We start from the raw sequence: 27,878 nt of genomic DNA on the forward strand, positions 1-27,878 counted from the left end.
GGTTTAAAATGGGTGGTGCAGGCTCGTTGGGCCAGAAGGTCTTGTTACTGTGCTGTATAAATAAAGTTTAAAGTTTTCATGGTTGTGGTCACTTCTGTCTGCAGTAGTTTGCCATTACCCCCACCTTTTCCCAAGTATGTGACCTATTGTGCATGGACAAAAAATGTTTGCTTTCCCTTATTTACCATTCACCACAGAGAGCATACTGTAAGTACAGGTAAATACTGAATACGTACCTGGCAACCAGACAACACAAAGTCATGAGTGAGGTTCAACAGCTGATTATTTCCAGTAGCAGCCACTGCTTCTTTACTCCAACAGTTCTAATTAAACATTTTTAGATTTAAGTGAGTATGAATAGCAGATTAAGTATAAGTCAATGCCATATAAAAACAGAATGCCGATAATATTCAATAGGCAGCAACTGTATTGAGAAAAACAAAGTTGAAGTCTTCAGGTCAATGACCATTAGTCAACACCAAAAGAAAGACAGAAATAAAACTAACTCAAGAGGCATAAAAATTTGAGGTGGGGATGAAGGAGGGATGGGAAGAAAGTCAATGATTGTGTAGAAGGCAGGGGAAGTTAAAAAGGACGACAAGGCAAAGACTATCTTCCCAAAATTTGTTCCACCGCTAAATATTTCCAGTTCTGATTAAAAGTTATCAACCTAAAACGTTAACTGTTTCTCTCTCTCTACAAATGCTGACTGACCAACTGAGTATTTCCATCATTTTCTGCATCAATTTGAAATGTTCTGCTTCTCTAATATTCAGCATGTTTTTGTTATTCCAGGATGTAGCAAGTAAATTTAATAGTTCTAACGGACATGAACTGTAGTGCTTTGTAGAGAAATTGGCCCACATAGTTTGGGAGATTCCAGAATCAATCACTTATCTACACTGTGTGCAGTGATTTAATCATAGTAGCAACTTGAGTGCTAGAAATTGTTTCAAGACCCTGGACAAGGAAATCTAAATCAGTTTATGATCCTTATCTGCAAATTCTTGCTGGATCAAGTTTGGCTCTACTGCTCCTGACAACATTTTCTAGGCTCAGACTTTAAGAGAAGCCATCTGGGGAGATAATACTTTCCTTGTCAGTTACTCCAGCAAGACAGCAAAACACAGGTAGGCTCTGGAGGAAAGTCCCCCAGCCAAAAGAAGCAGTGCATGAAGGTTCAATCTCAGCCCAAGGTTCTATCAATACCAGTTTTCATAAGAAAATATCACACTTATGGTTTATATGTTATAGTATGTATACAAACTTTAACTTTATCATATATTTGTTGGTAAAATGACAAAATCAAAACTGCCAGAATTTTTTTTGACTGATGGGTGCATTTACCTTCCTTGAACACTGACAATATGATGTTTTAATCAACTGGATGGAATTTTATGGAATCACTGTAGAAACAATACAAGGTTAGAGCCTTCATTGTGTTCTGATACACCAGTTGGAGAAGCCACATAAGTCTAGCAGAAAAATATAGCCAACCTGCAACAAACAGTTCCAAGAGGACAATATATTGTGGAACCAACCAGGGAACAGAATATGTTAGATCTGCATGCATAATGAGACAAAATTAATTAATGATCTCAAAATAAAGGATCCTTTGGGGAAGAATGGTCATAATATGATGGAATCTCATATTGAGTTTGATAGTAAGAATCTCAGGTCTAAAAGTAGTGTCTAAAACACAAATAAAGGCAATTACAAAGGCATGAAGACAGAGTTGACTATATTGGAAAGGGAAAATACATTAAAAGGGTAAGACAGTGCATGTGCAAGACAGGAATTTAAGGAGATATTCATAATTCCCAAAGATACATTCCATTGAGAAATAGACTCTGTGGCTAAAGATATTAAGGATGGTGTCAAAATGAAAAAGACACAAAATGTTGCAAAGATTAGTGGTAGGCCAGAAGATTGGGAATATTTTAGAAACCAGCAAAGGATGACTTAAAAAAGGGAGAGAATAGATGACAGGTAGCTTGCAACTGGCAAGAAATAGAGAAAAAAAACACGTAATAAGTTTTGGTCTCTTTATTATATGCTTGCTTTGGGAGCAGTTCAGAGAAGATTTACTTGGTTGATTCCTGGTATAAAGGGGTTATCATATGAGGAAAGATTGAGCAAGTTGGGCCTGGCCTCACTGGAGTTTAGAAGAATGAGAGGCAATCTTATTAAAACATTTAAGAGTCCCAGGGGGCTTGACAAGGTAGATGCTGAGAAGTTATTTCCTCTCATGGGGGAATTCAGAACAAGGAGACACAGTTTGAGAATAAGGAGTAGCCGATTTAATTCAGAGATGAGGAGGAATTTCTTCATTCTGAGTGTCTGGAATATCTGGTATTCTCTATCGCAGAGACCTGGAGACTGAGTCACTGGATTATTCAAAACTGAAATAGATATTTGGTTAATAGAAGAATCAAGGGTTACTACAGGGAACAGGAAGAAAAGTAGAGCTACAGTCAAGATCAGCCGTGGTTTTAAAGTCAAAGTCAAGTTTATTGTCATGTGCACAAGTGCATGTACGCACAGGTGCAATGAAAAACATACTTGCAACAGCATCACAGGCACGTAGCATCATAAAAGCAGCATTTAGAAGAAAAACATAAATTAAACATGAATTATGTACAATTTTTACAAGAAAGGACACAATTAGAACAAAATAAAATGAAGTCTATTTTAGTGCAAAGTGGTCAAAGTGGTCATAGTGTTGCTAAACAGTCATGATTAGTGTTGTGGCTGTTGGTTCAAGTACTGAATGTTTGAAGGGAAGTAGCTGTTCTTGAACCCGGTGGTGTGGGACTTCAGGCTTCTGTACCTCCTGCCCGATGGTAGCTGCGAGAAGATGGCATGGCACAGATGGTAGGGATCTCTAATGATGGATGTTGCTTCTTGAGGCAGAGTCTCCTGTAGATACTACCAATGGTGGGATGTGCCTGTGTTGTATTGGGCAAAGTCCACTACTCTCTGCAGCTTCTTACATTCCTGTGTATTTGAATTGCCGTACCTGACCATGATGCACTATTGGCAGAGTAGGGTCAAGGGCCCATGTGTCATACTCCTGCTTCTATTTTTTATATCCTGATATTCACATGATGGCAATGTGCAGGCAGCATGCAACTACAGTGTGGGTGATCAACAAACCTTGCATGTAGTGAGAATTGGTTCGAAGAGTCAACATCCTTAGCAATCCTTGCAACCTCTGGACAAAAACCTGGAAGCTGCATCAAAGTTTCGTAAATTCATGCCAGAATTCCAATCATTGTTGAAATAGAGTGCAACATTTGACACCCTGTGGTGGTAAATGTGTGTTAAATAAATATACAACATTGAGCATACTGTGCCCAGTGCTTGCTTTCATTTGCTTCTGAAGCAGTTACTTCACCAACAGTAAGATATTTTATCTAAGTTTTTACTAATATATGGCACTTATTTAAACTACATTTTATTGCCAGATCTACCTTTGAGTTATTCTTGTACACTGAGGGCCACTGATTCTTCTCATCATAGTAAAATAGCAAATTTATTTCATGTTTTTCCTTCAGAGAGAATATAAAAACATTTTAATATATAATAAAAAAGTTCTATCATATTTCTATCAAATGTTTTAAAATGTATTAATGTACAATAGATTGCATGATATCCTAGAAACATGATCTACTGCAAATATGTTTTTTGTTGATTGTTTATCTTGTTGATTAAATTGCTTATCAATGCTACTCAAAGATAAAAAGGGAATCACTAAATTGCTCTGATGCACCTCCTAGTGATGCGTACTGAACAGTACAGGCAAATCTTGGAGTGAGCAGCTCAATTATTAATGTTCTCAGTGAATAAGTGACCATGTGAATGACAATTTTAAGTAAACTCAGTTTGGATATCTTCAGTCAAATTTTTTAATATCACTAAAATAAAACCATTGTCATTCCTTTAGTGTTTCATGTGTTCCACTGACGCCCTTTTTAATTTTAAGTTCACTCACCAGTCACGATTTCTGCCTGCAGTTGAAAACAAATGCTGCAGTGGAATAGTGGAAGAAAATCTGAGAATCGTAATCACTTACACAAAATACAATTTTTTTTGGTAAATCCATTCTCAAAATAATTCTCTTCTAAAGTAATAGGCTGGTCAGTATTGAAGAGACAAAAAAGTGAGATTGTACCAAACTAAACACATTGAAATATTGGGGGAAATGTTAACCCTTGGAATTGGCTGCATGCTTGATTAACTTTCTGCCTCATCTTACTCTCACTCAGGTCAATAGAGACCATCACTAAGCAGTGAGTAAAACCAGCTTGTTGAAAGTTATTATTTTAGAAATCCCTTTAAATGGCACCATCTGTTTACAAACTATAGGAATTTATACAGATTCAGGAAATCCAGTACCAACTGTGTACTGATAGATTCCAGACCATGCAGTTAATGGCTCTTTGGAGCAGTACTAACCGGGCACACCACTGGATGACACTGAGATGATTCCCACTGATGTAGATACAAAGAAGTAGGGAGCCCAAGCAAATAATAGGTTCATTCACCGAAATTACTCCAAAAACAAACTCTAATATTTGGTTATATCAGACTGAACATTAAATCAGTCAAAAAAAAACAAAGGTATATACAGAAATAAAAAATAGAAAGTACATCTCTTATAAGTTAGTGCTGGATCAACCAACCAGTTGGTTCACTACTGGATCTGTTGGTCAGTCCGTCAATCATTTCACTGGTACATCTCAGGATTTCCTGTCATTTCACAAATATCAGAACCTCAGGATGCTTTAATTTAACCCTTACCTTGGGGTATCTGATATGATAGCTGATCTGTCCTCTCTCAGGTAGGAAACAAAATTTGGTCAAAAATACCCAATTCTGAAACAAAAGTAAAACAATTATATTTGTAACAAAATAGAAAAAATATTTAAAAGGAATACTGCAAAAATCCCATGCAAGCTCTGAAATAAATACAATTTCAGATTAACTCATCAAAAAGCAAAATACAAATTAATTAATGTTGCTAGTATGCGTGTTGTTGCTTAACCGAGGATGCTTATATTCAGTATACAAATGAATGTCTGGTGATCAGCTGCAATGCCACAGTTCATCCGTTGTGCAGTCTTTTATTATGTTCATCACAGAAACATACAGCAAAACTACAATAATCTAACATGCTCAGGACTTAGTGGTGCCAAACTGGCAGATTTTACAGACCATTGGATACTATTTCTATCAATACCTCAAGAAACTATTAATTCACTTTTTTTAAAAAAAAGATCTTACATAGTGTTAATTTTACAGTGAACCAGGTGAGTTGAAAGGGAATGTGAAAACTGGGGCTCCAGCGAGTAGAAAGGGAGTCAGGAACTGGGCTCCCAGTGTGTTAGAAGAAGAGTGAGAAACAGAGCCCCAGCGAGTGAAACAATACCTGGTTCGGCACCTGGCTATTCATCACGGTTTCCAAATAGTCAGACAGTAGATTATCAGAGTTTTACTGTACATAGTTTGTGCATTAATGCCTAACTGAAAAAAACTTCTTCTGTTTACCTGGGTCTCTGCACACCTCCCTGATCTAATGTTGGCACCTTTACTTCTGGCATGACCTGTATGCAAGTCCCTCTCTCCTTTCTGTGGATCTCACATTTTTGGTCTTTACACTTTTACATCTACTGCTCTGCCTCTGACCCATTTTCTCACCTTTGTTTTTATATGTCTCAACTCCGATGGAAACTGGACAAAACTACAATTCTTCCCTCAAGTAGCAACATAATCCAGGTATGACCTTCAGAAGAGTTCAATCACCATAGTATCAATCAAGTCTTATTACAGACATGACCAAAATTCTCCTTAGCAGGGCGCCTTTTCTTAATAACAGTGACACAATATCACCAAGTTGGAAGATCAATTGCAGAAGTATGAGGGAATCTATCAAAATTCCAGTCTCTAAAACAAATACGGTCCCAGTCCCAATAGCTTCCAGATGATCTTATCAAGCAGCTGACAATATCAAATAACTTTAAGAGCCACCAGCTGGCAATATCTCCTCGAAAAGCCTGGGAATACTTGAAGTGATGCATGTCAGACAGAAGACAAGGTGAAATCTTTCAACTGACTGCTGCTAAGAATCCACTTCAAACAAGTAAAATGCAAAACCACATCAAAGCAAATTATCCAATTATCATTTGTCTCAATGACTTGTCTCATTTAAATCAACACATAAAGACACAATGGACTTCCCCTTGTCATCAACCCAAAGAAAATCTAATTAAAAAGGCATCCTTTTTAAAAGGGGCGCAACTAAAACAAAATATCGCAGAGAACAATGTTCTGCTTAAGATGCATGAGACCCCATTAACATTCTGGTTGCCCACAATCTTTGCCAATACTTTCATTATGAACAAGAGACATGCCCACCAATTCTTCCTTGTGACAGATGTAGAATGCAGAAATAAAGCACAACTATTAAACATGTACAAGATTAGTAATCAGTTAGAATATTTCAGTTGGTGAGTGAACCAGAACTCTGTCTTCCCATTAAGTGTTATCACTCGGATTGTACGATTTCTGTATGATCGTAGTTTTGTATAATATTAGGACAACTGTCCGTGCATTACACAGCACTAACCTTGAATCATGTTACAATAACTTTTGTATTGCATGGTTTACAGACTAAGTATTTACTTTCCATAGAACCACAGAAAACTACAGCACAGAAAACAGGCCATTCGGCCCTTCTAGTCTGTGCCGAAACATTATTCTGCTAGTCCCATTCCATATTTCCTTACAACATAAGGGGCCATTGAGTCATTGCCGGCTCACTAATTTTCCATGGCCAATCTTTCCCACATTCTCAGTGATGCTACCACCACATTATGCTGGGGGTAATTTACAGTGGCCAAATAACCTTTAAACCCGGGTGTTTTTTGGGAGATGGGAGGAAACCTGGGCACTCAGAGGAAACACACCCAGTCACAGGAAGAACATACAAACTCCACACAGGCAGCACCAGAGGCCAGAATGGAACCTGGGTTGTTGGAGCTGAGGCAGAAGCTCCACTAAATCACCACTGTGGTCCAGAACTGTGTTTTATTAAAATGTAATGCTACCTCTCCCAGTGGCTTGTGAGCAGTTCTGGTCACTAACTATAGGAACGATGTCATTAAGCTGCAAGAGGTGCAGACAAGATTCACAAGGGTATTACCAGGACTGGAGGACATGAGTCAGAAGGAGAAGCTGCATAGGCTGGGGCTTTTTCTCCTGGAGCTTAGAAGGCTGAGGAGTGACTTTATAGAGGGATATAAAATCATGAAGGGCATTGATAAGGTGAAAGGGCAGAGTCTTTTTCCCAGGGTAAGGGAGTCTGAAACTATAGAGGGCACAGGTTTAAGGTGGAAGGGAAGGTTTAGAGGGGGAAGCTCTTTCACATAAAGGTTGGTGGGTATGCCAGACGTAGAGGTGGGTATAATTACAATGTTTTCAAAGACATTTGGATAGGTACATGCATAGTAAAGGGTTAGAGGGATATGGGCCAAACACAGGCCAAAGAGACTAGATCAGGTAGGAAACTTGGTGGACATGGACAAGATGGACTGTAGGGCCTGTTTTCCATGCTGTATGACTCTGTAACATACTGGAGCCTGCTCTGCAAAACTCAAGACAGTTGTTACCCTGGCAGCTGTCAACAAGAGAAGGAATGTAAGTAAGAGTAATATACAGACTGAACCAAGGCCTCTTTTATGGGGAAAATGCACTTAATGTCTGCCACCCTTGAGCTGTCTATGAAGCCACAATTCTGGTTTTAAAGTGGAGATATTATCCATCCTGTTTTCATCTCTTACCTCCAACCCTTTTACTGTCCTAGTCATCTCTTTCTCTAACCACTGCCAAAATGCAGCTTTATACAAACTTATTGACATTCTTTGCTTGTGATTGAAATTCACACTTGAGGTACCATGGCCAAGATGTGCAATTCAAAGTTCAGGTATCAAGAAAAAAAATAGAAAAATACTGAAGATATGGGATACTTTTCCAGTATAGGTGATTAATCATATTGTAATAAAAACTCCTTTGGTTCATGACTGTCCTTTGAGGAAGGAAATCTTCCAACCTTTGTCCATGCTGGCTGATTAATGATCACGGTATCACAGTATCATAGACCTGAAATGGCCTACCAAGCGATTTAGCTTTAGTTCTGGATGGGTAACAACACTAGAACTCCCATGTCCCATGAATAAATAAATACATAAGTTTCAGGACAAATTTGCAACATTTTGGGGATAAATTAATAACTGTTAAAGGTGGAGAAGTGTAGAAGGGAAATTGAAGGTGATAAGCAGTTGATTTGTAATGAACTACACCCATGCACATTTCCTTAGAGACCTCTTCTCAGATTTCATTGAATTTTTATTCCTTTCAGGATCTGGATGTCACTAGCAAGGCCAGTGGTTATTGCTCATCCCTAACTGGCCTTCCAGTGGTGATGGTGAGCTGCCTTTTGATCTACTGTGTTCCCTCTAGTGAAAGAACTCCCACACTGCTTTTTGGACAGAAGTCCTAGGATTTGGACACAGTGACAATGAAGAATTGATGATATACTCCAAATTTGGATGGTATGCAATTTGATAGGGAACCTGCAGGTGCTGGTGGTATCCGATAGCTCGTTTCCATTGATAACACAATGACAGCTTCTCTACTTTTGACGATCGAGAGCCGACTGATTGGGTGGTAATTAGTTGAATTAGAATTGTCCTGCTTTTTGTGAACATACGTGGACAATTTTCCACATTGTCAGGCAGATGTTCATGCTGTAACTGTTCTAGAACAGTTTGCCCAAAGGCACAGCTAGTTCTGGAGCACAGTACTTGTGCAAGAATGTTCTCTGGTTCCATAACCTGTGCTATACCTAGTGTTGTCAGCCAGGTCTTGCTTTCATGTGCAGTGAATTAAAGTGGCTGGAGATGGGCTTCTGTGATGGTGATGATCTTAGGAGGAAGCCAAGATCAGCTTGGCACATCTGAGTCTAACTATTTCCACTCATCATTCAATGGCATTCCCTTTGTTAAGTCCCTTACCAGCTTTTTCATGGGTATTCACTTCCTCTTCCCATTAGCAGTTTATTTGTCCACCACCATTCAAGGCAAGATGTGGTAGGGCTCAAGTATTTTGGCCTGATCCAGTAGTTGTGATATCATTTAGATCTATTTATAACTGGGACCGGTACTGGAAACAGGACTGGGAGCAGAGGGGGAAAACTGTTGACATTTCTGATCAAAACCCTGCATCAGGACACTTACTGTTTACTGTTAAGGTACTAGGACTCTTACTGTTTGTTACATGTATTAACTGTATTGGACGTGAATGTGGGAGGCAAGATAAGTAAGTTCACAAATGACATTAAAATTGTTGATAGTTAGGAGGTAGTCTTAGATACAGTAGTGATATTAATCAGTTGGTAAGATGGGCAGAGTAATGATGGAATTTAATCCTGACAAATATAAGAGGATACATTCAAATACAGTAGTATCAAAGACTAATAAGGTAGGACAAACAGAATGAATGGTAGGCCTTTGGGAATATTGAGGAACTGAAAAACCTTGGTGTAGAAGTCCAAAGATCCCTTAAAGTGACAATGCAGGTAGATAAAACGGTGATGCTGGCATAGAGGCCACTTCCCTTTAAGGAGCAGTGCATAAAATACAAGACCAGGGAGGTTAATGGCACAGGTTTGTCAGCAATGGTCAGGCCACAGCTGCAGTAGTGTGGACAGTTTTGGTTCACACACTATAGGAAGAATATAATTCCATTGGAGAGGGTGTGGAGGAGGAGATTTACCAGGCTGTTACCAACAATGGAACACTTCAGTTGAGAGGAGAGAATATAGATCAAATATCCTTGGCCACTTGTGGTAAAGGGAATCAGAGGAAGAATTTTTTCACCTGGAGAATGGTTGGAATCTGGAAACACCACCTCAGAGGGCAGTGGAAAGACAATCTCACAACACTTCAGTAATAGCTGTAGGTCACTGGCTCCAGAATGGGACCTTCCATCTCAGAAGCAAGAATACTATCCACTAACAGAAAAGTATCTACTCCTCTCAGTCCTTAACATCTGGTCCCTTATCCTGAGACCATACCCCTTCAGGGATAATGTCAAGTCAGTTAAACTTAAATAACTATCAACCTGGGTCAGCTATACTCACCCGTGGCATTATTACTCACTCTAAACTGTACACAAAAGTTGACAAAGTTCCAACACCCTATAAACTCAAACATTTGCTCTGTAGAACATGTATTTAATTTTATCTCCCAAATAATATCAGCTGCATAGGATAGGTACTTTGTAGTAGGTATTTTGTTTGAAATAAATGTAAAGCAGAGACTTGTCCCCCACTAATTGGGATGCAGGCAAGGGATCACGTGACAGGCCTGGCCTGGGCTCCGTCCTTACCCCCAATCTTATTTAAATGTTAACAGTAGGGCATTACCTTGTCTGTCTCTAACTTCCCTGCTTCAAACTTGCCGGTAACTAACCGCAAACAAAAGACGAACAAAATACAGCACAACAGCCACCACCTCATCCCCTCAACACCTCCTACACGGCGTCACTGTACCCCCACCCCCAGCAACAGGTGCGCACGGAGCCCATGTATTACGTCATAGGAAGGCTGGCCAGGTGTTCATTGGCTAGTTACAGAGATGATTGATAGCCATATTAACCAATCAAATGGCTTAAAGATGAAGCCCCCCCATGGCATTGGAAGTCATAATAATCAGACCTTTCTTAATCTATCTGCTTTCAAGTAAATAAATAACACTATGGATTTACTTTTCACTCTCATTATTTACCATAGACTTTGAAGCTGATTATAAAACAAGTCGCGTGGGGGGGGTAACTTGCCTCTTGATTGGCAGTAAATATAACCAATTAACTTTGTAAACGATGACCAATAAACGCCAGCCTCGCCTTGATGGACATTTACACAAACCAATCAACAAGGTGCTCAGGACATTATTGGTGTAACAACCATCGGTACGGAGGCAGCTGAACGTATCTCATCATAAGACTCTGGTTCATGTGATCTGTGAATGACTCAATGCAAATCTGTTGCATTTTATCTTTAATCCAATTGGAAAATTATTAACTGCGTGTTGTTGATATATGGTAATAAAAAGAATGTTTCAACTGCAAAAAAGTGCTCATAAATGTTAAATCTTGGAAATCCAATCTGAAGCCAAAGATACAAATTTCTCAGCGGTAAATCTAACATAATTTAAAGCACTGGTTAATTTGAGGCTTAGAATGAAGAAGTCTTATTGTGGAAAAAAATGCTCAGCAGGTCAGGCTGTATCTGTAGAAAGAGAAGCAGTTAAGGTTTCGGGTCGAAGACCCTTCAGATTATTTTATTGAGTGGTTGAAATTGAGTGGTTAAAACGTCCACAATTCCTTTCCCCGTACGGTTGCTACTCGACCCGCTGAGCTCCTCCAACAGTTTATGTTTTTTTACTCCAGATTCCAGCATCTACAGTCTCTTGTGTCTCCAATTACATCTTGTCTGATTCTGAGGACAGAGCGATTGAATGTTGGATATTAAGGGAATCAGGGTCAAAGTGTTGCTGTGTTAAGAGCCAGTTGTGATCTTGTTGAATCATGAGGGGCCGAATGGCCTGACCCAGGTTCACCTCTTGTGTCAGAACGATAATCTGTATCATCGACTCTGATTCTCTCTCCACAGACACTGCCTGGCCTACTGATTTCTTTCAGACTCCTGCAGTCTTTTGTTAAATTACCTGGCCTTTACTCTCTGAAAATGATTTCCAGACATCTCTGAAAGCACCATTTACGGGAGCTCATCCATAATTTGACTGCTGTCTTGACAATTTACAGCAGTGACTGCACTTCGGAAGGTTGTACTTCATTGATCACAACGCGTTGGGACGTCTAGAGGTCGCCCAAGGTATGGCAAAACAAAGCAAGTCCTTATTTGATTGACGTCCTTTTTGCTCTCTTGATTGGCTGCTTCTGTTTGATGGGCGGCAACATGATATGTTTTCTCGGTTCCAATTGGCTGAGGCGAGGGTGGAAGCGAGTGGAGTTACAATAGATGCGGAAGCAGCGCTGAAGTTCAGCAAGGACTGGGGGGGGGAGCGGAGAAACGAATGAATGCTGTAGGGTTAGAAGCTGCAAAGAGTTAATGCAAGGTACAAAGGTACAACGTCCTTCAACTCGGTTAGCTGCAAAAATTGTTGGTTTTACATAAAACATCATATTGGAGATGTGACAAAATTAATGTGAAGAGTGTTGTGTTTTTAATTTATATTGGTTATGAAAGTGGGCTTGTCGAGTTGTTGCGTTCTGAAAATATATATAACGAACCGACTGATTTAATATGAAATTTTCTCTTCGTTTGATCTTAGCAATTTAATGGGCTGTCTACCGCCCCTCGTCTCCTCCTCTGCACTGAGTCAGTATTTCGATGAAACGCATTGGAAATGGTGCGAGTGTACAACTGCCACCCGTTTTCCTCCCAGCTCATTGTCCCGATCGAACACGAACCCGACACTTTCTGCTGTGGGAGAGACATTCTCTTCGTTATCTCCGCTGGGTGTAAAGTAGAGACGTTTAACGTTGCACAGAACGGATATGAGCCCCTCTGCGCGTTCGCCACTCTTGGGAAAGTCCAGAAAATAACGTACAGCGACATAGGTAAATGATGTTTCCGCCAACAGTGTCATTGAAGTGAAATAAATAGCATTCTTTATAAAGGCGTTGTAACCCTTATTCAAGGGCAGAGTAAATGTGACACTGTTAATGTGAAAGCATAAAACTGCAACCGTGTTTCTATTTCTCTGCCAGTTATGAGTTGATGGGGACCGCTTTCTCCTGAAAAGAATAATAAACAGATTGCAAACATTCAATATGATTTTTTTTCCTCCTTTTGACTCATCCTAGCAATTTTACGGGCCAACTATCGACCCTTCAACGAGTCAGTATTTCTATGTGTGCCTTGCAGATTTAGTAATGTAGTTTTCGATACCATTTGCATAATAAATGAGTTAAATGGTGCAATCTACTGGTTAGTAGATGTGTTGTATATTAAATTGAATTCATAACTATTATGAAACCAAATGTGATGCATGTGTCTTTGTATCTGGCCTCTATTAACCTCAGGAGATTACCTTGCCGTAATTGAAGAGAAGAGCAAGGTCCTTTCCCTCCGTGTCTACTTCAACTGGAGGAAATGCCAAGCAAAGGAGACCTCGCGAGTTAGCATCCGAATGGTGGGACATGCGTTGCGGGCTCCATTTATTGGAGTGCCCAAGGATCAAATGGAGATCATAGAGGTGCCGCTTTCAGAGCCACCTGTTTCCATTTCCTGTTGCCCTGTGAAGGGGGATCTAACAGTTGGGTGTCAAAATAAGGTGGTGCTATTCCGCCTGAAGGAGGAGATGGTGGACGGCGAGAGCCCTGTGTTAGACTTTGAGCGGTTCTTGATCGTGCATGTCGCTCTGGACCTGCTGGAAGTGGCCTTCTGTAATGGCTGCTTGGCCATGGTGGCGGACCTGGAAGTGCTGGTGCTAAAACTGGAGTATGTCCAACAAGTGGAGGGCAAGAGCTGGCTACAGGTCCCTCAGAAAGCGGCACCGACCAACGAGGGTGTTTACGGAGTGGAAAATAAGCCTGCAGAAGGTTTGTAGTAAACTTAATCAAACTACATACATTATTTTCAAATTTTTGTCCCTACAATAACACGTGTGCAATCATGCACAACATAACTTTGCTGACTTCTGTATATTTGAGGCTCAGTTGGAAACACTGATGAATTAAAGGTTGCAACCTCAAAATATAGGCTGAAGGTTGGGGCCAGTACTTTGGGAGCAAAACATTTTAAATTTAATCAGATTAACGGTTAAATTCCTAATGTTCTCTTGGGTGAATGCAAAAGATCAAATATTTTTAAAGTTTACCTCTTACTACTGGCAATATTTATCCTTGCAATTAAAAAAACTTTTCTGGTTGTTGTCGTATTGCTATTTGCTGTATACAACTGGGAACACAGTTTTTCTACATTGCATCAGTGATTGTAGAGAGCTTGGAATCTTCTGTGGTCAAGAAAGAGGCAAGTTCTTTCCTTAAGTTAACAGGGTAAGCTAACTCAAACTGATCTCGATGATGTTGAGGTGATACAATTGACAGCCCTGAGAGCCAGCGAAGTGAAAGGTGACTGGATTATTAATCAAGCCCTGTGCAAACTATGAATGGGTGGACATCGGCTGTGAATACAATTAGTTGCAACAAGGACCCTTTTTTTTGCACATGCCAAAAGAAAATTTGCCAACACAGTCTTTGTGACATCTCAAATGATGAACAACATTTGGCATATGAGCCAACCCCCAGCAAAGTACACACTTTGGGGAGGTAGTCATACCTCAAGAGATGAAGGAAGAGGGTGAAGTATTTGTTGAGTCTATTGCCATGTGCACAGGTGCAATGGAAGACTTGCTTGCAGCAGCATCACAACCACATAGCATCAGATACACAACATTCACAAGAAAAGCATAAATTAAACCTAACTTAAGGATTGTAAGGCATAACAAACTGCTTCAGCCTTATTCACCCAGACATAAGTAGAGCAAGTGAGCTTCTGGGGTGTAAAACTCCGTTAGGAAAGTCTGCACAAATCTACATTGCTGGGACTTAAGTACCTGGAAGACACCATTTTAAGAATGATCTGGATCAGCCATTAAACATTTACTGAAAACTTTGAATTGGGTTGGAGGGTTGCTACTTTCGTCTTTCCCTCAGGTGGGCATAAGCCTGGGACCGTAGTTGAAGAACAGGGGACTTGTTACCTGTATCCTGACCAGTAATTGTTCATTAGGGACTGTGTGGGGCACTTTGCAATAGCCAGATTGCTGTAATGTTCCCTACATTGCCACAGTGTCTTTTAAGTCATTAGTTGCAATGTGTTGTAAGACACTGTTTTTGGCACTATGCTTATGAAAATCAATTATCTTTGGAGTGGAACACAATTGCAATGATTTCTGTGTCAAATCCCACCGTTTGACATTTAACTGGGTGCGTCCTGGCATAAATCATGCTTTCAGTCGTGGCTATGGCCCTATCAAAATTGCAAATATCATGCCTTTACTGCAATGGACCAAATTGCATAACCTGCTTCCTGCTCATGGGGTCTCTGGCCTCCCTTTTACTGTGCCGCCCCCCCCACCCCTCCCCCCATCCCCCATAAGGCTTACTGCCTGCCCACCCATTTCTCAAACCCCCAGACTCGCTGGTTTCTGCTGCAGACCCTGTGAATCAAACCAGCACCTTTATAGGTGTGACACTTTACTCTGTACTGTTATTGTTTTTACCTGTACTACATCAATGCACTCTGTACTAACTCAATGTAACTGCACTGTGTAATGAATTGACCTGTACGATTGGTATGCAAGACAAGTTCTTCACTGTACCTCGGTACAAGTGACAATAATAAACCAATACCAGAATCAATCACATTCCTGGATTGAATCAATGAACTGCAGTGCACAGAGGAATGTATATTGAGAAGCAAAAAATATAGTCACTAAGGTAAACAGATGTGATTTAATGGCATTATTTAAATGTTAAGAAAGTATGAAAGACTTTCATGTAATTTATTATTTATTCCCCAGAAGGGTGTCCCTAAATTTTGCAAATACAAACTAGCAACAATAAAATATTACTTTTCTGCACTGTTATTTGCCTTGCCCACCGCTCCGTTGTTATTATTTTCTTTGGAGCTCCCTGCAACCTAGACACACTCTTGCCGATGACTCAGTTTTTGCACCAGATGTATGTGGAATTATGTGGTTCTCTGCAACTTCCCTCCAGCACATTGTCTGCGGCATGAGGTCATGTTGTTCTGAACCATGCCTGATAGTTGGCACTCAGAACGATTGTGTTTTCATGACACTGCCTCTCGAGTAGGTCCCATTCCTGCGATGGGGACTCCACTTGGGAAGCTTCCCTTCACTTGCCCCCCTCTTTGAGCTTCTGGAGACCTCAATCTCATTCACCAACAACTGACCATCTGCCATGTCACACCTGTTTGCTGACTTCCCTGATACTTTTGTACATTCCACAGTGGCTCAGCACATAAGGTATACATGTAAAGGCCAATTCAGGAGTGCCAATCAACTTAAATTTTAGAGCAGTTGATCCTGTGACTGAAAAGTTGTTTGCATGTTGTGCCCCAACCATCAGCTTTTCTACCTGCTTGCCAATGATTTTGGTATTGGTTTATTATTGTCACTTGTATTGAGGTACAGTGAAAAACCTTGTCTGGCATACCGTTTGTACAGGTCAATTCATTACACAGTGCAGTTACATTGATATAGTACAGGGTAAAAACAATAACAGTACAGAGTAAAGTGTCACAGCTACAGAGAAAGTGCAGTGTAGGTAGACAATAAGGTGCAAGGTCACAAGGTGGATCATGAGGTCAGAGTCCATCTCTTGACCATAGGCATGGTAGTGTAACGGTTAGTGTAACGCTTTACAGTGCCAGAGACCCGGGTTCAATTCCGGCCACTGTCTGTAAGGACCTTGTATGTTCTCCCTGTGTCTGTGTGAGTTTCCTCCCACATTCCAAAGACGTACGGGTTAGGAAGTTGTGGGCATGCTGCGTTGGTGCCGGAAGCGTGGCGACACTTGCAGGCTGCCCCCAGAACACTCAATGCAACAGATGCATTTCAGTGTGTTTCGATGTACATGTGACTAATAAAGAAATCTTATCTTAGTTAATGAAACACATCATAAATCCATGTCTCTCTTGTAAATGCAAGAACAAGGTGGCGAAGAAGGCATTTGGCATGCTGGCCTTCATTAGTCTGGGCATTGAGTACAGGAGTTGGGATGTGTGTGAGGCTGCACCTGGAGTATTGTGTACAGTTTTGGTTTTTGGTCACCCTGTTATAGGAAGGACATCATTAAGTGGGAAAGAGTGCAAAGAATACTTGCACAAATGTTGCCAGGACTTGAGGGCATAAGTTATCAGGAGAGGTTGGGTAGGCTAGGACTTTATCCCTTGGAGTGTAGGAGACTAAGGGGTGACCATATAGAGGTGTATAAAATTGTCTGGGGTATAGGGTGAATGCACACAGTCTTTTTCCAGGGGATAGGAATCAAAAACTAGAAAGCATAGATTTAAGGTGAGAAGGGAAAGATTTAAAAAGGACCTGAGGGGCCACTTCATGCGAAAGGTGGTGCATATGTGGAATAAGCTGCCAGAGGAAGTGGCTGAGGCAGGTACAATAACAACACTTAAGACACTTGAACAAGTACGTGGATAGGAAAGGTTTAGAGGGATATGGACTAAAAGTGGGCAAATGGGACTAGCTTAGATGGTCATCTTGGTCAGCATAGATGAGTTGGGCAGAAGGGCCTGTTTCCGTTCTGTATTACTTTGACTCTATAACAATGGACAGGGTTTATGCATTGATGAGTGATTTAGCTACTGTTGGTTCAGAATTGCTGTCAGTGCTAAATATGTCCCTCATAATCGTACGTACTTCTGTCGGGTTGCCCCTCCGTCTCCTTCACTCCGGAGAAAATAAGTCAAACCTATATAATCTTTCCCCATAACTAGGGTCCTCCAGTCCAGGCAACATCCTGGTGATTCTCATCTGCACTCTCTGCAGTGCAATCAGATCCTTTCTATGGTGTGGCAATCTGAACTGCCATGGGACTGTTACCAAAAAAAAAGGCAAAAAAAATAATTCTGTGCGTGGAAGCTTTAGAGAGGCTGCAGAGGAGATTTACCGCGATGTTGCCTGGATTGGAGAGCATGTCTTATGAGGATAGGTTGAGCGAGCTAGGGCTTTTCTCTTTGGAGAGAAGGAGGATGAGAGGTGACTTGATAGAGGTGTACAGGATGATGAGAGGCGTGGATCGAGTGGACAGTCGGAGACTTTTTCCCAGCGTGACAGTGGCAATCATGAGGAGACAATTTTAAGGTGATTGGAGGAAGGTATATGGGGGATGTCAAGGGTAAGTTTTTGTTTTACACAGAGTGGTGGGTACGTGGAACGCACTGCTGGCAGAGGTTGTGGGGGCAGATACGTTAGGGACATTTAGGAGAGTCTTAGATAGGCACGTGAATGATAGGAAAAATAGGGGTTTATGTGGGAGGGAAGGGTTAGGTAGATCTTGGAGCAGGATGAAATGTCGGCACAACATTGTGGGCCGAAGGGCCTGTACTGTGCTGTAGTGTTCTATGTTCTATGGCCCCATGTATTGTTGGACAGTGTTGCTCGGAGCCTATCATTTTACAGAATGTCACAGAGGAGGAAGCGTTTATATGCAGGGTGTCTCTGCCGCAAACTTTAACTAATCTTTGGGTTTGTGTATTTCTTTCAGGGGCATCTCTGAGCCAAGAACAGGATGAGTTTGTCCTCTTTCAGGGTCCTTTGGAACTGCTTGGTGAAGATGCATCAGGATCAGGAGTGTTGATCAGTTCAGAGTGGACTGGTATGGAGGGTTTGAATACCGAGCTGCAGAGTAGTTTACATCTCCGGCAGATTCTCTACAGGTAAGGCCGGGTTGATCTTGTGATCTGCTGACTTGTGTGGAAAGTTTTTGTTCCTTTGCACACAGGCCCATATATAGGCTTCTACACTGTTTCACTTCAATTATTAGAATTCTCCCCTTTGTTTTATTAATCTCTCCTCTGGGGGATTGCCCTCCTACGTTTCTGCAACCTTCTGCAGCCCTGTGAAATATCTATGCAATTGCATAGATATTTCACAGTAATCAGTTTACAGTTGGTGCCTGTGTTGTCCTCTCAGTCATAGTTTTGCAATTGCCTTCCTCATCTCTTACTTCTTTTCTCCCCCTCACTTTTTTTTTTGCTCTCTTTTTCTCTCTGTCTCGCTCTCTCTCTCCCTCCCCACACTTGTCATATGGTGTGCAGTTTTGCTTTTTTTTCTCCAAATAGTGGAAATACTAGGCATCGAGAGAGTACAACAAAGATTTACCAGAATGATTGCTGGTATGCTAGGGCAGCCATATGGGGAGAGATTAGGTTGACTATTTTCTCAAACTATATCATGTTTAAACTTGGGAAAAAATTAGGAGTGGTACTGTGGATCCTTCGCTTAAATTTGAAGATATTTAGAGTCCATCTATTAAATATTTTCACATGATGTAGATCCCCTTTCAATAACTATCCAACTTGGAGGAACGGACTTGACGACATAATATTGCTCTGTTTCTACTGAGAAATTTTAGCCCAGTTTTTGTTTTCTTTTTTTTGTTATTTGTTTTTTTTTGAAGTTTTTTTTAGTTTATATTGTTTACAATTTTTCTTATTGATTTGGGTCTTTTTAATTTATATAACAAATCTTTTTCTTTCCTTTCTTTCATATTATATTCATTTACTAAGAGGTCGTTGGATCTACAGATTTTTTTTATATTTTATTGTTTTTTATGATTTATCTATACTATGATTGTTATCCTAATCTCTTTGTATTACATGTATAAATATTGATGCTATATATCAATTTGTATTAATTTGAAAACTAATAAAAAGATTGAAAAAGAAAGAAAAGGTTGACTAGGTATGTAATCACTAGAGTTTAGACGAATGAGAGAGATTGCCAGCTGTGATAGGTTCAAAGGGCTGAAGGGCCTACTGTTCCTGTTTTCTATGCTTCTAAAGGTACTGTATTTACCATTTACTGTTGTAAATGCTGTTTGGTTTTAAGTTAACTTTTTTTTCCAAGTTTTAAACATTGTTGCAAACCATGACTCCGTTTTACTTGACAAGTAGTTTTACTTGATTATTCCTACCTGTGACATGCACTTAATCCTTCCTAGTGCTGGTCCAAATGGGCAATCCTACCTGGTCAAGTTGCTGCAAATTAAAACAATGGATGGGCCAAATGGCCTAATTTCTGCTCCTATGTTTTATAGTTAGTTGCCTGATTGGAGGACAAACATAGTGTGAAGTTTTGTTTACATTCCCTCTGGGTAGCCTGCTCCCCCACCCCCTTGGGACTAAGGCTGAACAAAGGTCAATGTTAAGCTTTGGTGTATTACATCCTGAAATTGTGGGACACAGGTTTAGATTTGGGATCTTCTATACAATGACAACTTGATTTTGATCAGCGGTATGAAGTGAGAAATTCACTGCAGAGAGTTGCTGGGTCTGTGTTATCTGTGTCGTATTGTTGGTATTCCCCTCCAAATAGGTCTGGTTCCCCTTCTATTGGCTATGGATGGTTCAGAGGGAACTTGCCAGTAAAGGGAAGCTAAAGAAAATAATCCAGTGGGCAATACCACACTCTCAATGCTGACATGACTGTTACAGCCTCCCTTATCCAATTGTACAGGAACTGGTTGGAATCACTTTGAGTCATCGCCTTACCAAAGCTGAACAGGGTGCTGTCCTTGAATCCAAAACAAAAATCTACCTTCTTTCATTATAAAGCATTTGTATAGAGTGAATAAGGAGAAATATTTCCCCTAGCAAAAGGAGGCAATGGAAGCAGTGGGGGATGAGGATAACTATCATGCAAAAAATTTTTTATTCTGGAATGGAAGGTAGACACTGGTGATGTTTGTATATCTTAAAATGGAAACATTGCAAGGCCTCTGAGTTGTGTGCTTTCATGATTTGTGTTTTTAAAAGTTTGAAGTAGGTGTGTAAATTCTCTTCTCCCAGACCCTCCCATGTAAATCTCACTCCATTCCAGTTTTGAGCTTGGGTAACTCATTCCACCAATCACAGCCGAAAGGAACCATGGTATCGCCAATGCATTACTCATTTCTGATGATTTTTTTATGTTGAATGTTTGTCATGTTGAAAGATAAATTGTAATTTGATTTTTTTTTGTTCTGTTCCAAGGCGTTTTGCACCAGATCTGTCTCATATTTACTTGGATGAGAAAACCTCGCTGCACTCTGTACAGCTGCTCCCAATATTTTCTGCAGGTACTGCAAGACAGAGTGCACTGAATAATGTCAAGCTATACTTGTTTGCTTTCCTTCAGCAACCTAGTTTTATGTAGAACTTTCTGCCTCGAATCTGCACTCAAAACTGGTGGGGTGTTGGGGGTGGTGGAAGAATCCACAGCCTGCTCACTCCAGTGGAAATTCTGTGAACTGAGGTGTGTGTGGTTCTGTCAGAAGGGGAAGGAAAATAAGGAAGTAGTGGAACTGAATTGTAGCGCTTACGAACTTGCTCATTGATCTGCCCGCGCTAGTTACTTAACAGCACAAGACAAGCAGAACTAAAACAGACTCTTGCAGACAAATGTATGATCATCCATTCCCAGCACTTTCACTTTCTGCATATGCTTCTTAGTCATTTTGGCCCATGTCCTTTTGGGTTTTCTATTTTATAATATTTAGCTTCCTTCAAGATTACATCTGCCCTTGCAGCTGTTGGAGGCAAGTCCTTGTACACAGTACTTCTCAACCACTCCCATGTCCTTTCCCTTTCATTTTCCACCCCCCACCCACCTACCTTTCCCCTCTCACCTGGACTTGCCTATCAGCTGTCGGTTTGTGCTTATACACTTTTATTCTGGCTTCTGCCCTCTTCCTTTCCAGTCCTGATGAAGGGTCTCGACCTGAAACGTCAACTGTCCATTTCCCTCCATAGATGCTGCCTGACCCGCTGAGTTCCTCCAGCGCTTTGTGTGTGTTGCTCCAGATTTCCAGCATTTTGCAGAATCTCCTGGCGTGTCTGCATCCTCTTGCCTCCCTCTTCCAACACAATTAGTGCCCCTCCCAGTTCCATCACCTCTTGAGGACAACTGCACTCTGAAGTTCTGGTGGGCCCTGACCAGTCTGCCAGACCTGATCCAGCCACAAAGTATGGGCAAAGTCATTAAACAAAGTCAAAAGTTAGAAGTTGGTTTTAAAGGAAAGGGAATGCAGAAGGATGGAAAGATAGTCAAAGGAAAGCAAATCAGAAGCTAGTTTTAATATAAACAGTGTGATGGGGAAAAAACACAGTGGAATGGAAGACTACAAAAATTATACAAGTTGGAACAAATGAGAAATGGGAGAAAAAGAAAACCAGAAATGGGTGTACAAGAAGGGGAAGAGACAAAGAAATTCAGGCTTCCTAATCAGAGATACAACAAAAGCAAATGTAGTAAAATGGGAAGTGCTAATAATGTGCAATCAAACTGCTAATGTGCTGGAACAAAGGTATATTATTGTTAAAATTGAAGCTTATTTCTGACAAGATCAGTTTTATCACTTTGGGGATTGACACAGATTATAAGTTTGTATATTTAGTAAATAGTGATGGGTTTGTAGCGAATGTGTTTTTGTAACAATTTTACATATAACCCTATCATCTGGGATAAGTTTATGACAAACAGGCAAAATTATAAACAAACAGGCTGGGAATGCAAGACCTCTCTAATTCGCCAAGTCCCTATAATTGAGCTTTGTGGCCTTAAAGGCACTTTTAAGTGCCTTAGCAACAGTGTAATACCTTCTGCTATAATAAGCCAATCCTTGCAAAGCTGTGTGCCATTTAATTTTCAATAAGAGGAATTTTGTATTACTGCCTTCTGGGCTGTCTGTCTATGTGCTTGGGGTTCAGGAGGGGGAATTGTCAGCTGAAATCAAGGTGTCCCTGACCGTGACTACACAAGGCCAACTCGCTGTATTTTCTACCTTGGTCTAGGAGACTTGGAATCGAACAGTTCCCCAGTGAGGAAGGAGAAGCAAGTGCTCAGCCTTTTCTGTTTCTTTTCGTTGCCACACATAGGCTACCTGTACTCGGTTGGCAATATGGTGCAGGAGCTCTCCACTTACAGTTACCCAGAGAAGGCTAACCAAGCAGTGCTGACTTCCCAGCTCTTACATGTCATTACCAGGTATGACAACCCACAGCAAGGAGCATTCTGGCATCAGAGCTTGAGGGTATGGCCCAGGCACTGTGCTTTGTCTGTATTGAGGCACAATGATATGTAAGGAGACTTGCATTTGTATAATACCGCTTGCATCCCTTTTGGGACATGTCAAAGTGCTCTATTGACAATGAAGCACCTTTTAAATGTAGTCACTTTTGTAATGTAGAAAATATGATGGGTGATATGTGGCAGGGAAACCCCCACAGACAGCAGTCTGATGATAACAAGGTAACCTGTTGTTTTGATGTTGATTTAAGACAACTGTGAGAGAACTCTCCCACGCTCTTCTATGAAGGATTTCCCTGGGATCCTTTACCTGATAGTGGTGAGAGATTAACATCTCATCCAAGCATCTCCAGTTGTACTCTCTCAGACCCGCGCTAGGTCAACAGTCTAGGTTCTTTCATTACGCTCTGTAATGGGCTTGAACATTAGACTTACTAAAAACAGTGGTGAGTGTGTTACCAACTTAACCTCAGAAGAGATGAATTTGCACTGACTCAAGCAATACAGTTTAATTTGTGTGTAAAGCCACCAGTGTAATAATCAGGTGGAGAGGTAGCTTGCAGTACTCTGATGTTTTGCTATGAGCTGCAGTTAAAATTAGCCTTCAAGAACATACCCGCAGTTCATTAGATCACTTTAATATCAATCAGCTGACATGAGTGTTTAAGTTCTCAATATTAGAATCCAGCTGCTTACTGGATGTTGGTGAATGGAGTTCTCTATAATGCTTGCAACCACCATGGAACAATGTGTTGATTCAAGAAGACAATGTGTAAAATAGGAGCAGGGTTGATCGCGTGGCCCCTCGTGTCTGCTCTGCCATTTAGCAATTCCACATTTCCTCCCCAGTTCCACGTCCACTAATTCCTTTTAGTGCCCGGTAGCCTTTCAGTCTCTGCCTTGAATACATAGTGAGCAGGCATCTGCAGTCCTCCAGATAATAAATCTTCCTAATCAGAGAAATATCTCCTCCTCATCGTCATACAGCACAGAACAGACCTAATGTGTCCATATCAACCATCAGCTACCCATCTATTCTCTGACTTAAATGGCTTCTGCTCCTCATCCTGACACTTCATCCTCTGGTTCTGGATCTCCTAGACACAACAGCAGTATTTGTCACCTAGGAGACACTACACCACAGATGCTAGGATCTGGTGCAATACAAAAAATGCTGGAGGAACCAAGTGGGTCATGCAGCATCTATGGAGGGAAATGGACATCTTTCAGTCCAGCTGAGTCTCAACCAGAAGTGTCAACCGTCCATTTCCCTCCATAGACGCTGACGGACCCACTGAGTTCCTCCAGCATCTTGTGTGTTGCATTTGTCATCTAATCTGCCAAGTGCTCTGCAAATGTTATCCATGAGAATGTGATCACCTGCCACTCCAGGAAGCATAGTCCTAAACTGTCTATTCATAGGACATCACTCTCATTCGAGGAATTAATCCCATAAGCTCTAATGCAACCCTCTAAAGGTTCAGAATGAAGCTCATATCACCAGAAAATTAATTCTAAAGTTTAGGTTGTTTCACGTCCTTTATATCTCCTTTGTAAGTTTTTTTTTATTGTTATCACTGTAAGGTTAGATTCAGCTTACAGAAGGTGAGCCAAGACAGTTTCTTTATCGTGTCCACCTTTCCATTGGCGGGTACAATGCAGAACTCACTTGTTGCCATCTTTGAACAAAGAATGGACGAAGAGATATTATACAGCCTGCCTCTCATCCCAGCTGTAGCTCTGAAGTGTTTATAGTATAGTTCTCATTCTTCATGTTGGGTCTCAATTGGCCATCTTGGGTCAGATCCTTGAAGGTGGCAGTGCAGGTAGATAACATGATTAAGAAGGCATACAGGATACTGGCCTTCATTAATCAGGGCATTGAGTACAAGAGCAGGGAGGTTGTGCTTCAACTTTATAAACCATTGGTCAGACCTCAGCTGGAGCACTGCTTGCAGTTCTGTTCACCACTCTATAGGAAATATGTGGTAGCACTGGAGAGGGCGCAGAGGTGTCTTTCATGTTGGTTATTTGAACTAATCAGTGGACCAACCAATTAGAGACTTAGAGGACCATTGCTGCCTTGCTTTTATTCATGCAAATGCAACTTGGACCTCCATCCCACCACCCCTGAGACAGCTGTGGTGCAGATGAACAATCGTCCACCTCGTGGACTATGCCTTCATCAAGAAGGTCTGGGAAGGGCTGTTGTGGTCCTTGTCAATGTTTGCGCTGAGCAGCTGCGTAACACGGGACTGTGATCTGCAGGCTGTTCCCGTGGATGTGCACTGTGGCAAACATCGACTACTGCTGGAAGATCACTGAGATGTACATTGGTCTGCCTGAAATCTGTTGGTCTTCCAGTGTGAGGAGACGTCCCCAAGTGAGTGCTGCCAACTGATATGTTCCAAGTTGCAGAACTACATGCTGAGGGATGCACTGAAGCTCGGTGCAGCCACTGCAAAAGCTCTGGGGAAGAACCACAATCTAGGGTCCTGCCACTTCTGGACATTGAGAAGCTGGGCACTCTCAGACAGTTCACTGATGCATTGTTTAAGAAATAAACATGAGTGGCATTGTTGGATTGTAATGGAATGTAATGAATTGATGTTACAATGAATGTAGAGAAACCATGTCTTATGTCAGCGATGGGCACGCTATTAGAGAGGATTCTTAAGGACAGGATTTACGAGCATTTGGCAAAGCATAGTCTTATTAGGGATAATCAGCATGGCTTTGTGAGGGGCAGGCCGTGCCTCACGAGCCTAATTGAGTTTTTTGAGGAATTGACAAAACAAATTGGTGAAGGTAGAGCAGTAGGTGTGGTGCATATGGATTTTAGTAAGGCATTTGACAAGGTTCCCCATGGTAGGCTCATCCAGAAAGTCACGAGGCATGGGATCCATGGAGACTTGGCTGTGTGGATTCGGAATTGGCTCGCCCACAGAAAGCAGAGGATGGTAGTAGAAGATGGAGAGTATTCTGCCTGGTGATTGGTGACTAGTGATGTTCCACAAGGATCTGTTCTGGGGCCCCTGCTCTCTGTGAATTTTATAAATGACTCGGATGAGGAAATGGAAGGATGGGTTAGTAAGTTTGCAGGTGACACAAAGGTTGGAGGTGTTGTGGATAGTGTAGAAGGTTGTCGTAGGTTACAATGGGATATAGACAGGATGCAGAGTTGGGCGGAGAAGTGACAGATGGAGTTCAATCTGGAAAAGTGTGAAGTGATACACTTTGGAAGAATGAACTTGAAGGTGGATACAAGGTTAATAGCAGGATAATTAGCAGTTTGAAGGAACAGGGGGATGTTGGGGTCCAAGTCCATAGATCCCTCAAAGTTGTCACACAAGTTGATAGGGTGGTTAAGAAGGCATATGGTGTGCTGGCCTTCATTAGTCGGGGGATTGAGTTCAAGAGCAGCGAGGTAATATTGCAGCTCTATAAAAGCCTGGTTAAATCACACTGAGTACTGTGAACAGTTCTGGTCACCTCATTATAGGAAGGATGTGGAAACTTTTGAGAGGGTGCAGAGGAGATTTACCAGGATGCTGCCTGGATTAAAGAACATGTCTTATGGGGAAAGGTTGAGCGAGCTGGGGCTTTTCTCTTTGGAGCGATGCAGTATGAGAGGTGACTTGATAGAGGTGTATATGATTATGAGGGGCATAGATAGAGTGGACAGCCAGCACCTTTTTCTACAGGGCAGCAATGGCCAATACCAGAGGACATCTGTTTAGGGTCAGAGGAGGAAAGTTTAGGGCAGATGTCAGAGGTAGGTGTTTTTACACAGAGCGGTGGGTGCCTGGAATGCACTGCCAGGGGTGGTGGTAGAGGCTGATACAATAGGAATGTTTAAAAGGCTCTTAGGCACATAGTTGCAAGGAAAATGGAGAGTTATGGGCTGTGTAGGAGGGAAAGATTAGATTGATCAGGGAGTAGGTGTTTATATAGGTCGGCACAACATTGTGGGCCGAAGGGCCTGTACTGTTCTATGTCCTGATAGTATATATTATGATTTAAAATGTGTTTTTGGAGAAGAAAATTTCTGATGTGAAAAGTATTCAAGTGGATGTGGCCTAAAAGAGATGAACCAAAACTAGTTAATGTTTTACAAAAAAAAGTTAGTATTCTCCTGGAGCTGTAATAAGAGTTTTATAATATAATGGAGCTTTTCATGCACTGGGAAGCAGAAGGAATTGAGATAATCCTGTCATGTAAACTGTTCTGCTCGGTCAATAATTCCGGTTTGTCAGTTTGCCTTAGTTTGCCAGAATAATTATCAGAATATCACAGGCACACTTGTGGGGACATGAATGACCAGTGATAATTAACTTAAATATCTCCCCTAACTCTCTAGCAGAACTTGCCATGTATGGCAATCTCAGTGGAATCATGTTCACTGATTAGTCTTTGCATGATGATTCCTGTCTATAATACATGTTTCCTCATTCCGTGACAGGAATAACTTGCTGTGTTACAGTGTCAGATGCAGTGCAGTGGCTGCTCGAGATATTGATCCAGAAATTGACACCAATAACAAGGTACTGCTTTAGCTAATAATACAGCTGTGACCTTTTGTTCTATATGCTGGCTTTTAAAAGTAAAATGAGTTAAACTTTATCACAGTGTCTATTAAATCAATGTTGTTAATCGAAGATAAATTTTTGACTCGGGAGAAATCATAGAATTCTCAATGAAGTGAATCCCCTCTCATCGAAAACTGCCACAGGATCTTCCGAAGTCTAGAATGAGTTGGGAAGGAATTTCTCGGAGGTTTGGAATTTTCCATCCTGGAGAATGTGCATGCAGGATCATTAAGTATATTCAAAGCTGATTTGTGGATTATGGGGAATCGAGAGGTATGGGCAGAGGGCCAGAAAGTGGAATGACATCAACAATTGGATCAGCCAAGATCTTGCTGAATGTCAGATCATGCTTGAGAGACCATTTGGT

At 41.2% G+C, this 27,878-nt stretch overlaps 2 protein-coding genes across 10 annotated transcripts in view; one reads left to right on the forward strand and one right to left on the reverse strand.

Moving 5' to 3' along the window:
• Positions 1–10,576, reverse strand: part of hltf (helicase-like transcription factor) — a 94,090-nt gene extending 83,514 nt beyond the window's left edge. The window contains exons 1-4 of the mRNA XM_052018642.1: positions 10,487–10,576; positions 4,804–4,878; positions 3,474–3,551; positions 237–323 (exon numbers count right to left, since the gene is read on the reverse strand). The gene's annotated coding sequence lies outside the window, so the exon portion shown is untranslated. The remainder of the gene's footprint in view (positions 1–236; positions 324–3,473; positions 3,552–4,803; positions 4,879–10,486) is intronic.
• A 1,495-nt stretch (positions 10,577–12,071) lies between these two features.
• Positions 12,072–27,878, forward strand: part of hps3 (HPS3 biogenesis of lysosomal organelles complex 2 subunit 1) — a 44,412-nt gene continuing 28,605 nt past the window's right edge. For 8 of the 9 annotated variants that reach the window (XR_007956534.1, XR_007956539.1, XR_007956533.1 and 5 more), the window contains exons 1-7: positions 12,112–12,200; positions 12,417–12,705; positions 13,171–13,689; positions 18,400–18,571; positions 20,888–20,973; positions 22,688–22,880; positions 27,385–27,466. Coding sequence is in view for 2 of the 9 variants with exons in the window: in XM_052018765.1 (XP_051874725.1) it covers positions 12,492–12,705; positions 13,171–13,689; positions 18,400–18,571; positions 20,888–20,973; positions 22,688–22,880; positions 27,385–27,466 (1,266 nt within the window). In the remaining 7 variants the exon portion in view is untranslated. Of the gene's footprint in view, positions 12,209–12,416; positions 12,706–13,170; positions 13,690–18,399; positions 18,572–20,887; positions 20,974–22,687; positions 22,881–27,384; positions 27,467–27,878 lie in introns of all 9 variants that reach the window. The other variant, XM_052018766.1, reaches the window with a different exon arrangement.

The sequence above is a fragment of the Pristis pectinata genome, chromosome 6 (assembly GCF_009764475.1).
Source record: "Pristis pectinata isolate sPriPec2 chromosome 6, sPriPec2.1.pri, whole genome shotgun sequence".
Lineage (NCBI taxonomy): Eukaryota > Metazoa > Chordata > Chondrichthyes > Rhinopristiformes > Pristidae > Pristis > Pristis pectinata.